The 18125-nt window shown below is 39.5% G+C and overlaps 1 protein-coding gene across 1 annotated transcript in view; it reads right to left on the bottom strand.

Moving 5' to 3' along the window:
- Positions 1-18125, bottom strand: part of USH2A (usherin) — a 735906-nt gene that overhangs the window by 158060 nt on the left and 559721 nt on the right. The window contains exons 50-51 of the mRNA XM_047839579.1: positions 9018-9241; positions 4276-4480 (exon numbers count right to left, since the gene is read on the bottom strand). Coding sequence (XP_047695535.1) covers positions 4276-4480; positions 9018-9241 — 429 coding nt within the window. The remainder of the gene's footprint in view (positions 1-4275; positions 4481-9017; positions 9242-18125) is intronic.

The raw sequence follows: 18125 nt of genomic DNA on the forward strand, positions 1-18125 counted from the left end.
TCTCAATCTATCCATGTGGGGTTTTTGACCACATTTTCCTTATATGCATTTACTTACTATAAACCCTGATCTGCCTACTCTATAGAATTAGTATGAAGATAAAATGCAAGAAGTTATGTGACAGAACATCGTAAAATAAATTGCTATAAAATAGAAGGGATTATCTTCTGTCTTTATTTTCTCTGGTCAGAGGGCGTCTGCCACATATTCTCTGTGATGACCACTAGTGGGTTCCCATATATGCCTTCTGTCCTGGTCAGAGGCTTCTTGGCTAGAGTCTAATTTTTCCTGTTTTCTTTGCAGCTTGGGGGTAGTCATGTGACTCAGATCTCAACAATGGAGGAAGCATGGACATGATAGGAGCATCTTGCACGTCACTTTCTAAGAGGAAATCACTTGCCTTCCATTGACATTCTCATCCCCTTTTGATGGGCTGGACACAGGATGTTGCGGCAACCCAAGCGGCACCATGTGAATGACGACAGCACCGGAAACATCATGAGTCATAAACTGGAGGGAATCAGGGTCCCTGAATGACCTAGTGGGGCAGAGCTGCCCACACCATTCACCGGCCCACAGACGGTCACTATATTTTTGGATCAATTCGCTGTAGCAGATTAAACTGTTCATTGCTAGTAACTGTTATTCCATACCCTTCAGGCCCACATCGTCATTTCCAATTTCAGTTGTGGCAGCTCCCCATGCTGTGTTTCTTATTCTTTCCTCTATGGCATTTCGTTCTTCTCCTTTGTACTCGCTCATCACTTATCCTCATTTCTTTGTTTTCCTGTGAGGCCCAGTCTTTCAAAGATGCTCCTAGCCCATGAAAGAATTCTTTGTTTTCTTTACGTGTAAGGAATCATTGTTGAAATTTTGCCTTCCCTCAATAATCTCTCTAATTTCTGAGTTATTTTTTTTCTTTGCCAGAATTTCCAACTCTTTAAAAAATGTTTTTTAATGTTTTATTTATCTTTGAGAGAGAGAGTGTGAGTGGGTGAGGGACAGAGAGAGAGGGGGACAAAAGATCCAAAGCAGGCTATGCCCGATGGGGGGCTCAAACACACAAACTGCAAGATCATGACTTGGTGACTACACCACCCAGGCATCCCTCCAATGTTTTATTTTTTTAATGTTTATTTATTTTTGAGAGAGAGAGAGAGCATGAGCAGGAGAGGGGCAGAGAGAGACAATCCCAAGCAGGCTTTGCGCTGTCAGCACAGAACCCGACGTGGGGCTTGAACTCACCAACCGTGAGCTGTAGTCGGATGCTTAACTGAGCCATACAGGTGTCCCAAACCCAACTCTTTTTTTTTTTAAGAATAAAAAAACCCTCTTTTTATCTCAAAATTGTTTTGTTATATGGGGCTAGTCTTCAAATAACAGAGGGTTTTGCTTTTGTGGGGATTATGTTTGTTCAATCCTTACTTTTTAATTGCTTTAATGTCCCATACATATTTGTTTTCAATCATTTCTTCAGTGGACAAGTAATTCTTCAAAAATGCATACACATGGTTGTGACCTTCCATTGCCTAAAAAGCTTTAATTTCCACTCATTCTTGCATAAAGACAACCTGCCGAGTGTGGCAATAAAGGCCTTCATCATCTGACTGATGGCCTTATCTCCATTATTTTTTCTCTCCTACACTGTGCTACATTCGTATCAAGGTTCTTGTTTTTCACACCTCCTGGGGTTCCTTTCACTTCCTGTTGCCCTCTGTGCCTGCCTTACCTTCCTTTCACCTGATGTTTCTACTTGTCTTAGTTCTCAGCTCAGGCATCACATCCTTCATGAAGTCTTCCCAACCTCTTCTGTCTGCGTTAGGTGTCCTTGCAATGCTCTCTGCTTACTGTGTCATAGCTCTTAGACGGACATCGCCTCTCACATTACAGTACTTACATATCTGTTCTCTGTCCATTCACAGAGGCTGCAAATTCCTGATGGGAATTCTTATTTATTTGTTTTCATAGCTGTTGGTCTCAGGGTAGTGACTGGTTGTTAGTACAAATTTAATACATAGTTTTTGATAAGTGAAATGATCGCATGCATGAATAAATTTTGGTGAGCCCTGGTGTTGTTTCACTTTGATTGTAAATTTCTAAGAAAGGTTGAGTTCTTAGTCCAAGTTGGTCTCAGTCAATGGTGCTTATTTTAGCATTACTTAAGTGCTTCATTTTCTTCATGGAAAAGAAACTTTTGTTATTTTTCACATTTAATGTATAGTATTTATTGGTAGGTGAAGCATTCTGAAATATGGGTGGTAAAAGGTCTCACAATATTATATCAGTAGGTGTAAACACTTATTGTCATCTGGAGAGGGATATTGCAAACATCTTAAGGGACCCTCAAAATCTTGACCTTAATTACAAAAGGCAGATAAAAGTAGGGAACTCTCTTAGATCAAACCTACTAATTTGTCAATGAGGGTCCTTAAATCTGTAACTGGGAGTTGAAGGAAATTGGAGGGTTAGACAAACTGTCTTTTATCTTGAGGACTTTCCTAATTAAATACATTCCAATACATGTGTTTTGTTTGGTTACAGCGTGTTAATCCAAAGACGAGGTGAAGTGAAGTAAGGACGTCTTACTCAGACAGATGTTTCAATCTGGTAGGAGAGATGGAACCAGGGGCCAAATGCATATGACACACGGTAGAAGCCGACGTCGTGCTGACGCCTGAGAGGAGAGGCGCTGGGTTGGAGGAGCTGCACAGAGGACGTGGATTTTGACCTACACCCTCAGAATGATGACGACGGACATTTAAAGTGGAAGAGACAGCGTGAGGGAGGTTTGGGGCACTCTGCAAGGAGCTCCTACTCGGTGCAGAGTCTCTGAAATCTACTGCTGCTGTTGTTGTTGTTGTTTATTTGAGAGAGAGAGAGACCGAGACAGAGAGAAAGAGAGAGTGAATGGGGGGAGAAGTGCAGAAGGAGACAGAGAGAGAATCTTAAGCAGCTTCCATATTCAGCATAGAGCCCAGCGCTGGGCTCGATCCCTCAACCCTGGCAGAGTGACCTAGCAGAAATCAAGAGTCGGATGCTCACCTGATGGAACCACCCCAGGCCCTCGCTAAATTTGCTGTTCTTGAAGGTGACACGGTTTAAATCTGACATCTTCCCTTAGCAAGTTACTTTTACAGATATGACCCTCAGTTTCCTCATCTATTAAATGATCTTACTTACATGATTGCTTTGTGGGTAAATCAAGGTAAGGTTTTAAAACATGTAGCACATCACGGAACTTTATCTCTATTCTTGCTTTCCCTCCTTAATCTACTCCTTTCATCCCAGTATCTTGAGTTATTTATTTATTTGTTTGCATCCCAAGGTTTGCCATTATCACTCACCATGGGTTAAGTAAAGAAGAATGATGATTCATGATGGAACAGAGCACTTTTCTTGTTTATTTAACCTTAGCTTGCCTGAATTATGTCACCTAAATGCATTCTATTTGACGCTAGATGCTAGATGATATATATGTACGTACACACAGCTACACACACACACACATACACACACACACTGAATTTTTCAAAAGGCAGAAACAAACTCTGGAGGGACTTAAGTAAATGGACGAATGATAAAAATTTAATAGAGGGCAGAACTATTTTGGAGATGATCTTAAACTTGACAGTGTTTTTCACTCAGCTTAGCCATGCCTGAGAACCACTATTTGGAGGAACTCAGTAGGGCCAAGATGGAGCCTGAAAATTATTTTCAATAACCATGAAGGTTATTGCTCCCAAGATGATGGCCATGTAGGGGCAACACCAAGCTGCGGGAGAGTACAGTCTCTAGACCCAGACCCAAGTTGAGGAAAGGATACTTTAAGCTCCTCCTCGGAATAATGCTGCTTGGTCTTACTGGCCATTAGTCAGGTTTCTTCCTCTTTTCTGCCTGCCAAACACAGCGACACTCAATTCATTGCATTTATTGTAAGCCTCCATTCAAACTCTTAAGAAAGAAAACTGGGCTCACTGAAATTAATTGGATATACCATCAAAGGATACATAGTTATTTCCTTGTTCTTGATTTTCTACAGGTTTACTTTAAAAGAGCTTATTTCTTCTTTAAAGTTAGACTTTCCAATTTTTTAAACTGCTAACTTTGAACAGATCCAAAGTGTGCCTTTAATTACCTTGTGACTAGTTGGCCCATAGTTCGATGAAATTAATTGATTTTACGTTAAGGAGGGGGGGGGGTGACATCAGAATGACACGAATCTGCATTTTCCCCAGCTTTTCACTAGCCATGGGCAGGTGGCTCGGTTCCTGTTACCTGTGAAGGAGAATGTGTTTACACTTCCTGTGTGAACAGTCTCTTCAGGAGATGAGCATATTTCTTCTATTGATTCCTTGCCTGTGGAATTGTGAGGTCCTCGGATCACGGTGCAAACGTGGCTGGTAAAGTTGAAGTCACACCTGCCGCAATGTGCTGTGGCTGCCAGAGACACTGGGCACAGAGTCCTGCACTCTCTGGCTTCCTAGGTTAAGTGGTAGAGGTGGGGAGATAGAGAAAATATTTAAAAATTACATTTGGACATACGTGGGGGAGGTTGTAACAAGTTGCAAATGAAATTTTCTTCCACTTGGTTCATAAATAAATGTCTCAAGATTCATGAAGAGAAATGAAGGCGGGGCATACACTACAAAGAGCAGTTTGGGTTTGGATGACACAGATGTGGATTCAGAATCCAGTTTTGCAACTTCTTGCTTCTGTGACCTTGAGGATGTCACTTGTATTCTCAAAGCCTCAGCTTCTTCGGTGATGAGAAAATGGAAATTGCATTTACCATACAGGTTGGTTACGGGAGTCAAATGAGACAACACCTGTAAATGCCTTACACTTAGTAGATACTCTATAAATAATAGCAGGGGTCATAATTTTATTATTGTTATTTCTCACTCTCCTGATGGAGCTTTGGAGAAAATAAAGAACGTGATATTTGAGAGTCTGCACTTTTGTGCTGTGGGGCAAGTTGGACCGCTAAGAAACATTCCTTGTCCAACTTTTAGAAACCTAAATATTTCATAAACTCTCATTATAGTTATTATTATTTACATCCGTAAACCTTTTTTCTGATGAATCCCTGGACTTGTTATTGGTGAGTGCTAATGTGTTCTAATGTCAGAGAGCGAAATACTTCATCATCCCAGATGATAAGAGATATAAATAAGGCAGTATTTTTATAATGCAAAGCTTCCCTTCCTCTTTCTTTTATATAGGTAGTATAATGTACTTAAAATAACTTTGGTTATCAAAATGTATCCACATTCCATCTCTCTTACCTCATATAAGTTAAATTATTCTCCCAAATGTTGTCAAAATAAAGCTGCTTCAGAAAAATATCGTAGGATTTCTATTTGAATATAGTGACTTGAACACCTGCATTTATCTCCATTTCCTCTGAAAGCCCAACCCGATGGAAGTAAAGGAACATAGACAGTCCAAGGAAGCAGAAAGGGGATGAATACATGCAGAGACAATACTGTGTGCTCAGTGATATCCATTTTGTGTTTTCTCCCTGGGAATACCATATTTGTAAGTCCAGCTCAGTAAGAAAAGCCACGTGACTAGAAATGCCCCTGTGATGACAGTATAGAAAATATGTATATTGTATCCTTTCTGAGATCCATACATGCGTAATCATCCTCTTTCTTCCCTTTTCCATTGTGATCTGAGGGTTGTGTGTGAAGTCCCACAAGAGCGAAGACATAGATCCCGAGACACTCCTTGGAGGAGAGCTGTCTGACTCACACTGGGTTGTAATTTGAAAGAACTGTTTTAAAATTTATTCTATTGACCCATCCCATACGTGAGTACACTGTTTTGATTTTGGCATGGTCTTATGTGTCATAGCTAAAACATAAATTAGAATTTTGAAGTTAGATATCGTCTTGACAGCAACAACAAAACCCTAAACCACATGGCGTTGCTTTAATGCTTAGATAGGCAGTGGCAAATAAACACATACTGGGGTTTGGAAATTTGGGGAGCTCGGTTATGCCGTGGCTACATATTTGATAAAATTACGACCTGGGACAACTGTCAGAGTAAGCCAGGGCTACTGCACTCCAGCCCTGGGGGAAGAGGTCACGATCTAGAACATCCTCATTAGGTGTGTGCTGTTTCTGCTGCACTTGGTAAAGTGTTACAAAATGGCATAAGCTTCGAAGAGATTTGGTGAAATTGAAAGGAACAGAGAGACTTCACTGGAAGGTATAAGGTAGGAGCCAAAGAGGGCAAGCCAAATAAAAGTCTGCTTGTTGCACAGTGTGAATCCCAGCCTCCTTTCCTACCGATTCCCTATGTGCTGTCAGCCAGACATATATCTTATCACGATCTAGGATGGATTATTAAGGATAGTCAATTAAGTGTACTTGCTAAGATTCTTGTTAATATGACTCCCTGACAAAAAGCCATCCTGCCACCCAATTCCCCTGCTGTGTGCTCTCCACTAATATATGCCTATGCACAGTGAGCTTTCCATTCAGCCTCCAATGGAAAGAATAGACTAGGAATAGACTAGGAATAGAATATGAAAAAAACAAAAATTCAAAGGGAGGAGAAATAAAAGAAGGGAAAGAAGAAAACTAAAATAGAACCAAACAAACAAATGAGAAAATTCAAGGAATAAGGTGAACGATAAAAAAAGCAACAACAATGGAATTAGTATTTCCAGAATAAATAAAAAAGACACCCCATGAATGGAACAAGAGTAGAATGGAACAAGAGTAGGAACAGTCAGAAAACAAGAAAGAACCCTTAAAAGCTATTAAAAAAAAAGATGATAGCTAAAAAATCAATCGATAGAAAGGGTGGAAGATGAGGTTAAGGCAATATCCGATCATGTTGAAAAAGATGAAGTGTTAACTAATCAATAAACAAGAAACAAGAAGAAAAGATGGAAAGATTGGCTTAGGAAGTCTAACACCAAACTAGTCTGTAAAAACAGATATAAAAAGGGAGCAAATTATCAAAGAAATAATAAAATAACATTCCTCAGAACTGAGGGTCATGAGACTTCACACTGAACAAGTCCACAAAAAGTACATCACCATGAATGATGATGATGATGATGATGATGATGATAATATCCACATGGAGGCACATTATCATGAAATATCAGAAAGATGGAATAAAGAGAATGTCCTAAAAACTTTCATAGGATAAACAACCTGGGTACCTAGGAAGAAACAGGAATCCGAATAGCAATGAAAGTTTAAAAGTGCAGAAATTACTTTAAAATCTGAGTAGATATAATTTTTAACCTGGAATTGTGTACCTAGCCAAGTTTTCAATCTAGAGGGAGGGTAGAAAAATGGTAATTTCAGACATCAAGCTCTCAAAAACTTTACCTTTCACGCACCGATACCCAGAATGATCTTTCTCCAAAAGAAGGCAAAAAGGCAAGAAAGGGGGACTCTTAGATTGAGAACACTGGGACACTGACACAGGAGAGAAGTAAAAGAAACCCCCAAATCAACACTTAGGGAAGACTCTCTGGGGAGAAATGTCACAGTGGTCCAGTCCTGAATGGAGCAGGAGATAGAAATCTCCATGAAAGAGATATTCGCGAAACAAAGTGCAACCCATACGTTGAACTTAACTGTAACACACTCCTTGATTCAGCATTCAGAAATAATGTCTTAATTATAATAATTTAAATGTGAATTGTCAATATGGCTGTTAACTGGCTTTCATAAAGCCAATTTAAGTCAATTTAAAAGATCATGTATATATCCTGAACATTGTCCTTGAGTAATGGAAACTATATCTTCCTGAAGCCAAAATGAGATTCCTGGGAAACAAATGTGAGTGGATAATAATGAAACAAATAGTTGTGAGCAATAGTGTCATTTCTGAAACTAACGGGTTTTCTGTCTTAATTTTTCAAATCTGAATGCCCTTTTGAGGAGACTTTTCTACACAGATTCTTCTTAACTAGTCATTTTAAAGACATGCTCCTGCAACATCACCAGTTTTAAGACTGTGTGTTTCAGAGAAATTTCCCAGTCCAAATTTCTGAAAACACTGACTTGGAATAAATGCGAACTTTGGGAGCATACTGTTGGATAGATTTCTTTCAAGTTGCGTATGGTCATACCAATTTCTAAAACAATTTTGTAGATGAAAAACTATTTTTGATGGGTATTTCATACGATTCTTCACTTCATGAAGTACTTATTCTTTTTAACAACTTTATGAATTATCTTAATATTAATTGTTGCAAAGTGCTTGCTGGAACCCTAACAATTTCAAAGGTTAGTTTACATCTTAAAGTCTATGGTGTCCACATGATGTTTGTATAGTTGCGTCAGTTGGCATGAATGACCCAAACACCTATTTGCAGGCATCTCCTAAGGCAAAATGACTACAGAACTTAGTAGCATGTTTGGTTTTTAATGTCCCATAATCCTTTTCTTAAAATGTTAGGTTTCTGGAGTCCTTTCAAATTTAATTTTAACAAAACGTGACACGTCTGTCCATGAAGCATGTCAACATACAAACAAATGATACACTCATAGGTCTATCCGCTTTTAGAGTGGCAGGCATTTGTTAATCTTCAACCGTCTCAAGGAATAGGATATAAGCACAAGTGAATTTGCTGGATCTAAGGTCTCTATCAAAGGAAAGTGTTGGATTTGGGTTGGGGACCCAGAGGGAAGAAGCCAGAATTTCTCTCCCTTTCCATCCCAGCACCCATGGGCATAAAATGGCACCGCATAGGTCCCAGACGACATATTCTGGCTCTTTTGGCACACAGGCTTTCAGTCCTGCACTAATCTGAAGTGCTGGGTAAAGCTTCCTGAGAACAGCTAATCATTATTAATTCCTTTAGAATTCATTGCAATAACATCAATCACAGTGAACTCATTTGGTATTAATATGGATGTAATGTGAAAATGAATAATGCACACAGGAGTTTTTATATTCCTATTTTAGAAAAATAGTTATGAACAATGTATTTCTCTTTCCATTGTCAAATCAGCACCTCTGAGAGGTTTTCTATCAATTACCTTCATCATCATTCCAGTTGAAATCTTGTCAGAGCAAACATATTTCAAAGGATTATATCCAACTCCATTACAGCATTTCTGGCTCTTTGGAATAAGTTCAGTCTCACAGCATTTTACTGGCACCAGGTCATTCTTTTTAACATGTGCTTTAGACTCTCCACTGGAAGCTGAGCAGCATATGGTATCTGACATATTCACATAATCCTGCCCACAACAGAACATCCCTGCAACAATAAAATGTTATATATGAATATGAAATAAAAAAAAGGAAGAACACTGAGACCGCTATAAAGTTTGGTATAAAAATGTCAGACTCAGGCAGTTGCTGCAATGGCACAATACAAGGTAGCACTTCCTTACCAAGGTGATTTAAATGTGCAGTGAGGGGTCCTTCTTACCAAGAGCACTAGACACTAATTAGGTAAAGAACACACAAGAACAAGTGTTCCAAAATCATTCAGCGGGGCCAAACTTCTCCCAAGCTCCATAGGAAAAAAAAGAATCCTGATTTCCGTCATGAGAATTACCGGCTCATTTTGTGATGATAACATCGCGTTGCAGAAAAAGGGCTAGTTAAACTAAGGGGAGTCAGAGGAAAGCTCTAGAAATTCACGAGGGAGAAAAGGTCAGCGAAACGCTCTGGGATAAGAGGCTAGACAGAGTAAAGAGGTAGCACCATCCAAGTACTGGAGACGCTGTGGGAAGAGTCTGGGAAGTTTTTGCCTGGCTTTGTCTAGGGGACACGTCTGCTTCTTGGGCATCCAGTAAATCACTCTTTCATCATAAGATAGATTTGTTCAAAATGAGTTGCGCTGGCTCACTGATCAGGTGAACAATTTGGCCACTAGTTTTTGAGCAGCACTGAGTTCTAGACTCATCACTGGACATGGATAAGAGATCGGGGTCAGTGGCAGAAAGACCTCGCAAGGAGGGGTCATTGGTTGCCACTTGTTGATGAAAGACACGTGTGCCTTTCACACCAAATAGACTTTCTCCCACCAAATTCAGTTTAACTGCCTGTGTTCACATCATTTAGATCTTGCCATAGAAGAGATACAGCAGAAATTTAGACATAAAATCCTGAATAAATAAACAATACTCTAGAGTCAGATTAAGCCAGAAATTAAGGTGCCTACACTCCAGGTCACAGGGCTATTATATTAGAATTTATATCCAGTTATAAAGCAGCACAGTGTGATGAATGATTTATTTTAATTAGAATTTTGTTTATTTATTATTAGTCCTGACTGATAACATAAAGAACCTCAACTTCAAAGTGCCCTGGGGTCCTGATTGTTTAATCTGGTCCTGTACAAACACCTACATTATGAAAGACACTCCTAATAATAGACCAGTGAGTTTTAAGTGCTTTTTATTTAAAAAAGAAAAAAATCATTGAAAGTAGACACTGGCTTGGTACACATCTTAAGAAAGATGTTTAGCCACACGTGACTCCAAAGAACTTTCTCGCTGATCTTTCCACTTCAAAAAATATCTCCTAATATTTTATTTATTTATTTCTCATTGTTTTAAATTTATTTATTTATTTTTGAGAGAGAGAAAGAGAGAGCAAGTGGGGGGAGGGGCAGCGAGAGAGAGGGAGAGGATCCCAAACAGACTCCGCACTGTCAGCAGGGAGCCCGATGAGGGGCTCAAACTCGGTAAACGTGAGATTATCACCTGAGCTGAACCAAGAGTCGGAGGCTTAACCAACTGAGCCACCCAGGTGCCCCTCTCCTAATATTTTAAAACTTTTATCAATGTACATCATTGAGCACCACCAAGTCTTAACATGCCGTGTCTAAATGTGGTAACTGTTCAAAATGATTGGTTTAAATAAAAGTAAAGTGTTTTCTTCAGTGCTTTATTAATAATATTAGTTGTTTTAACATTTCCAAGGAAAGGTTTTTTTCGCATAAATACACCCAGCAGAACTATCACTGTAATCTGAGTCTTGGTGATGACAGGTAAAAATGACATGTGTATACACACACGTGAGTACACACAATAGAAAGAAAAATCTACACCTTCAAGTTTTATAATGTTCGGACATTTTTTCCTGCTGCTTTCTGATCAGACATTCAAATACAACCTTGGAATTTTTTACCGTCATTTTTTTCTCTAGCAGTTTTCTTAAAATAATTCATGTTTCTATTTTAAAGAGCAATCGAAACCTGAAAACTGGCCCTTTAGGGAGCAGAATACATTCTCCCCCTCTACTCCCAAGTTACTTTATGGTTTCACCATGCTTTAAGTATAAAATCAAAATGCAGACATTGACCTAATTCGAAACTCTAATCAGTCATCTGATCGCTCTGAGGGACTTTTGACAGGTCAACTAAAATTTTGATAATGAACTGTTTCTACACTAGAAAAAAAAAAGGCTGCTTTCTTTCACAAAGAGCTTCATCTTTGTTTCACTGAATTAAAATTTTCAGCCAAGATTCCACTCTCATAACAAGAAGTGACTCCCTTTCTAGTTTCTTTGGTAAACCATTACTTCTTTAATTATTATCAACCTTGTTCCAGTGTGATAAATTGCTAATTACTTAATACCCTAATCAGCGTTCATTCTTTGCACAGATAAACTGTGACAGTGCCATTAATTTAAATAGTAATTTCACTTAATGGCCAGAACGGCACACCAGATTTTTATGCAGCATTTTCTGAAGACTGCATCCATCACTGCAATATTCTGACATAAAGATGTCTGACGTGCACTAACTCACTTAGGGAGAGCAGATGTTGTGGAGCAGAGTTTGGTAGTAATTCCCATAGTGCATCACTTCAGCATGAATGAGCTGCAAATTCAGAGACAGACAATCTTCCGAAACGGCATTGCAATAACTTCTGACCCCTGCTTAATTTATCACATGCAGCACTTGACTTTTGAACTTTGACACATAGAATGCACAATTTTAAATGTGCCAAAAGGAAAACAAAACAGGTCGTGTATTATTGATGGATCGATCTATTCTTCCAGAGGCTGTTCATTACATTTGTACACAGGTGAAGATTCTCTGTGGACAGATGTTACTAAAGTGGTACAATACACATAGAGCTATTAGATATTTATTTTTAATATCAAACTGCATATTTCATCTTCCCGAGCAGCATATATATCCAATGGGTAGCTCCCATTTCATTGGATACAACTGAGAAAACAGTGAAGGAAAGAGTTGTTTACTCACAATGTTATGAGTGGTTTCAATAGGTTACTAACATTAATTTAATGGCCAGGACCGAAAAGGAAAGCATTTATAAACATATGGTCCTGATGAATCTCTAAATTGTTAGTTCTCTAAAACAGGTGCTTCATTTTTCTAAAATAAAAAAAGAACAAGAGTTATGAATCATGCTTTTGAGATCGAAATAGTACAGTAGTAAAATCAAAGTCTGGAATGTGACAGATTCAGGTACAACTCTGGGACTGATCATGGGGACCACATTTTAAACCAAGGGGTTATATATTAAGCCCACCAGACTGGAAAAAAAAAAGTTTTGTGATTAGTCATTGTTAGGACAAACTCACAAAATGGTGGCGGGATATGAAAGAAAAGACGTGCGTGCTTGTCTCCACCAGTAGATGGCTCTATGGCTGCCACCACAAAACAGAAATAAAGGGTAGAGCAAAAATTTCCCCAAATTGCTGAGCTATGTTTTAAAGTCTTTTATATTACACTTTCAAATTTCTTTTTAATGTTTATTTATTTTTGAGAAAGACAGATAGAATGCGAGTGAGTTAGGGGCAGAGAAAGAGGGAGACACAGAATCCGAAGCAGGTTCCAGGCTCCGAGCTGTCAGCACAGAGCCTGACACAGGGCTCGAACTCACAAGCCCTGAGGTCATGACCTGAGCCGAAGTCGGACGCTCAACCGACTGAGCCACCCAGGTGCCCCTCTACATTAAAAATTCATTATGGCACATGGAAATCTTCCTGGAAAACATTCTTTGATACAACTCTTACATAATGGATTTCTGTGCTCTGTTTCCCTCTTTGCAAACTTTCTAAATCCCATCTTACAAGACAAATAGCCACCGTCATTCATTCTGCTGAAGTCCCTCTCCAGGACATGGAAACCCAGGATTCTCTTCCAAAGCAGTTTCAACTCAGAGTCTCCTATCAAAGGCTGCATGGACAACATTTATAATAGAGATCAGACAATATGTTCCAAAGGTATGTCATGAGCAGTTTCTCATGGCTAACTGAAAATCCTGTTCTCTTGGAATGATAGGGGGACTTTCATTTTCATCTCTCAATACTAAAAGATATGATCAAGTCCAATCCAAGATTAATGGCATAAATGATAAAGCCCTTTAAGCAAACACTAAGAATAAAAAGAGTAATAAAGAGGTTTCAAATACATCCAAAGAAAATGGTTAAGAATACATATCCACCGAAATGACGAGCATGACTTTCATCCCGAGATACCTGTATAACACTCCTACACAACTCATCTGCCCAGAGAGAGCAGTAAAAACATAAACGCTACCCCAGCACTTCTGTTCCAACAGCATCTGTTAATTCACTCCATTTATAAAATACATATTGACAAAGACAACTGAACTGGGACCAGGGAGATTTGATTTGGTGTGAGAAAGTCAATTCAATGTGATTTTGTTAAAGGGCTCCTGCAGGCAAATAAAAGAGTTTAAGTAATAAAGTACATAAAGAGATGTTTTACGAGCCAGCCTGGTCTTACGGTGGGCACACAATGCCAGGCAGTGAGAGAGGCCAGGCTTAGGAACAATATTGTGAGATCCAAACCCTCATGTAGCAGGTATGGTGTTGCTAGGTTGAGGAGAGAAAGGGCCATATGGATATTCTGGAAGGTCACTGAGGTCATAGTCATTAGGGGCGACAGGAGGGAGCAGCAGCAGAGAGAGGAAAAAGGCATGTGGAACGTGTCTATTTTAACTGAAACCTGCAGGAAGGTCAAGAGAATAAAAAGAGAGGCTTTTCCTTTTTAAAAGTATCATTCCTCTGGTCCACCATGATTACCAGACTGGGCAGAATTGCACAATGTCATGGGAAACTCTTGAGCTAATCTTGATTTGCAGGAGTTGAGTAATGTCACAATTTGCTTAAGAAATATTTGACTAGCATCGAAAACCATAGTGAAGTAAGGAGTGATTCTGAAATTTGGGCCCATGGATGGACTTCAAGCGTGTATGAAATTGCAGGCAAATTACTCTGTGTGTTTTATGTACCAGTATTTGAAGTGAGGCTTTGTAAAGATTTCTCAGGGAGCGTTTGACCCCAAAAGATTAGGCACCAGTTTCCTAGAATACAGTTACCTGTACTACATTTTATTTTTGGCAATAGTATTCTGACTTAGCTTTCCTTTTCCCTCATATTTATTTTGCCCCCAAATCGAATATATCTCCTTAAATCACAGTTCTTATCATCACGTTGACTCTTCCTTGATTACTAAATAATATTCAGATCCTTTTGCCTACTCAGACTTATCCCTCTCTACTTCCTTACACACGGTGCTAAATTCACACTTTAGCTCAAGCTACACCCCTTAGCTGAAATGTCCATCTTCCGTCTACACGTCTCGATATCTTGCTCATTGTTTGGGGTTCCAATCCAATGGCTTAGCTTTTTCCATCACCTTGACTGGAGTGAACTCTCAGTCTTAAGAATATGCTTGTGTTCATCCATCTCTTATGGACTGTGTTTAACCTTATTGGTACTTTCCTCCTTGATTAGATTATAAGTCCTTAAGGATAAAAATGGAATCTTAGCCAATTTTACACTCGCAGAGCACAGAGAATAATGTCTTGAGCATAGACACTACACAATACATTTTTATCGAATGAAGGAATATGGAAATTGACTTAAAAAAAACAACAAATAAACAAAGATGCTAAAAGGAGACATTTTTGCTGTTATTTTAAAACTCTGACCCATTACAGAGTGGGCGAGCAACACTTTTGTACCCTGCCTTCCAACCTAGCACCCTTGTTTTGCCTTTTTTTTTTTTAAGTTTATTTATTTTTGAGAGAGAGAGAGTCTGGACTTGTGCGAGCCAGGGAAGGACAAAGAGAGGGACGAGGGAGAATCCCAAGTAGGCTCCAAGCTGCCAGCAAGGAGCTCGCTGAGGGACTTGATCCCACCAACTGTGAGATCATGACCTGAGCTGAAATCAAGAGTCGGCTGCTCAAAAACTGGGCCACCCAGGCGCCCCACCTTGTTCTGTCTTTAAGGGGCCTAGTTTTAACTACTCAACCAAAAGAAGAGGAGATACTCAGCTGGTTGATCATAGCACAGGACAACTAACTCATTGCCAGGATTTTCTAGTACACGTGATTACCATGCCTTAAGGCAGAGGTTGCAAAGTTTGGTCTCAAGATCTCTTTACACTTTTACAAATAATTAAAGACTCCAAATAGCTTTTGCTTATACAGGTTATATCTGTTGATAAATACTGGGCTGGAGTCGAAAACAACAACTTTTGAAATATGTATTTACTAATTAATTTAAAATAATAATAGGTAACATTTGAGAAGAATGATATTGTTTTATATTTTTGCAAGCCTCTCTAATGGCTGGCTTAATAAAGGGAACTGAATTCTCATACCTGCTTCTGCATTCAGTTTGTTGGGATATCACGCATGCAACCTCTGAAAAACTCCACTGTACACACAGGAGAGAATGAAATTGAAAAAGGCATATAAGGGGTGCCTGGGTGACTCAGTCGGTCAAGCGTCGACTTCGGCTCAGGTCATGATCTCGCGGTTCGCGAGTTCGAGCCCCGCGTCGGGCTCTGTGCTGACAGCTTGGAGCCTGGAGCCTGCTTCTGTTTCTGTTTCTGTCTCTCCCTCTCTCTCTCTCTCTCTCTCTCTCTCTGTCCCTCCCTTGCTCACGCTGTCTCTCTCTGTCTCTCAAAAATAAATAAACGCAAAAAAAAAAAAGACATATAATAGGTTAGTATTAGTATGAAGATCATTTTGATCTCACAGACCACCTGCAAAGGTGTTTCTGCAAAGGGTCAGACCCATAGAAGACCCATGTCATTCTTTTTTTTTTTTAATTTTTAATGTTTATTTATTTTTGAGACAGAGAGAGACAGAGTGAGAGCAGGGGACGGAAAGAGAGAGAGGGAGACACAGCTTCCCAGGCAGGCTCCAAGCTCTGAGCAGTCAGCATAGTGCCTGATATGGGGTTTGAACTCACAAACTGTCAGATCATGACCTGAGCTGAAGTCGGATGCTTAACAGACTGAGCCACCCAGACACCCCCACGTCATTCTTTAAACGTGACTGTCTCAGGGCCTAGCACTCATACATACTACCCTTTCTTATTCTTTTTTTCTTTTTAATTTTTAATGTTATTTTTTGAGAGAGAGACACAGAGCATGAGCGGGGGAGGGGCAGAGAGACAGAGAAGGAGACAGAATCTGAAGCAGGCTCCAGTCTCTGAGCTATCAGCACAGAGCCCAAAGCGGGGCTCGAACCCATGGACCGAGAGATCATAACTGGAGCCGACATCGGATGCTTAACCTACTGAGCCACCCAGGTGCCTCATATTACCCTTTCTTCTAACTTTGGTAAACATGAGGTGTGCACTCAATTGGCAGAGTGTATAAGGCCTCTTTTTTTCCAGTCGTCCAAAAAATGTTTGCAATTCGGTAGTTTGTGATACTGACCTTGCTCATTAGACCTGACAAACCGTTTGGGTTGGAGGGTGTCCAGTGCTTCTCCAAATATCATAATGATCAAAGAAAGAGGTTAAGAGCATGGGCTCTGTAGCCATGTGGATGCTGCTAGAATCCCTTCTTAGCCACAGAGGCAAGAGATTCCAGAGGAAATCTCCCAGACCCCCTTGCACTTAGGTGTCAACAGATAGTGAGTTCCAGTAGTGAAACGTTAACTTAAATTTTGCTATTCCTAGACCTGGCAATAAAAAATTCGCACACCCATTATTCCATGTTCTTTTCCTCTTTTGGTTGCAGGAATGGGTATAATCCCCAGGTGACCTTAGAAGCTACCTGTGGAATGGCCACAATACCTAGGGAAGAGAGGTAACTTGAAGATAGGTTCATATCCCAGTACTATTATATAAGAAAAATATAACCCCTATTGTACTTGAGACTTTGCAAATTTGGGAGTTCGTTTATAGCAGCAATTAATGCTACCTGAAATAATACAGCCACTTGGTAGCTATGTGATTTGGGGACAGTGTTTGTTGTTGTTTTTTGTTTTCTGGGGGTTTCTTTTGATAGGCATGGTTCAGGTATATCATTATTTGAATAAACCTGATTCTAATTATTTACCCAAAATATATATATAGTTGAAAAGACCCAAAACGTAATCTTTCTATAGCATGTGGCATTAGTTTAGCATTATGTTCTATATTTCTTTTGTATGGGGGACAGTTTTTAACTTTTGTTAGAAGCACTTGTTTCCTCATATCTAAAATGGAGATAAAAGGGCGCCTGGGTGGCTCAGCTGGTTAAGCATCCAACCTTGGCTTAGGTCATAATCCTGCTGTTTGTGAGTTTGAGCCCTGCGTCGGACTCTGTGCTGACAGCTCAGAGCCTGGAGCCTGCTTCAGATTCTGTGTCTCCCTCTCTCTCTGCCCCTTCCCTGCTCATGGTTTCTCTCTCTCTCAAAAAAATAAATGTTAAAAAAAATTTAAATGGAGATAATACTAGTCCTTACCTCATAGGATTGTTGCGAGCTTTAAGCATGTTATAAATGTGTGGGTATATTATGAAGTACACAGAATTCAGTTTGGCAAATAGTGAACACAGACTGTTGTTTATTTTTTGTTGTTGTATTTTGTCTCCTGTTCATTGTGTACATCTTTTAGACAATAACCAGTGTCTAGGAGACACCTGAGTGGGCTGAATTCCTTGGGTGTACTTTACTTATCTTTCGAATGTTAACTTCTTAAGGTTACGATTCAGGGGGAAATTTTCTGAAAGGATTATGTTTCTACACTGAACTCTTGTGTATCATTTGATTTAATGCATCATTCATTTTTAAAGATCTTAGAAAGTTAGTTTTTGTTATTGTTTCTTGGTTTTACCTGGCAAAGTCGCCTTTCTTATTACCTTATAGTGCAGATCCAGGTGTCTGTGCGGTATGTTGGAGGTA

Source organism: Prionailurus viverrinus, chromosome F1 (genome assembly GCF_022837055.1).
Source record: "Prionailurus viverrinus isolate Anna chromosome F1, UM_Priviv_1.0, whole genome shotgun sequence".
In the NCBI taxonomy this organism is placed as follows: domain Eukaryota; kingdom Metazoa; phylum Chordata; class Mammalia; order Carnivora; family Felidae; genus Prionailurus; species Prionailurus viverrinus.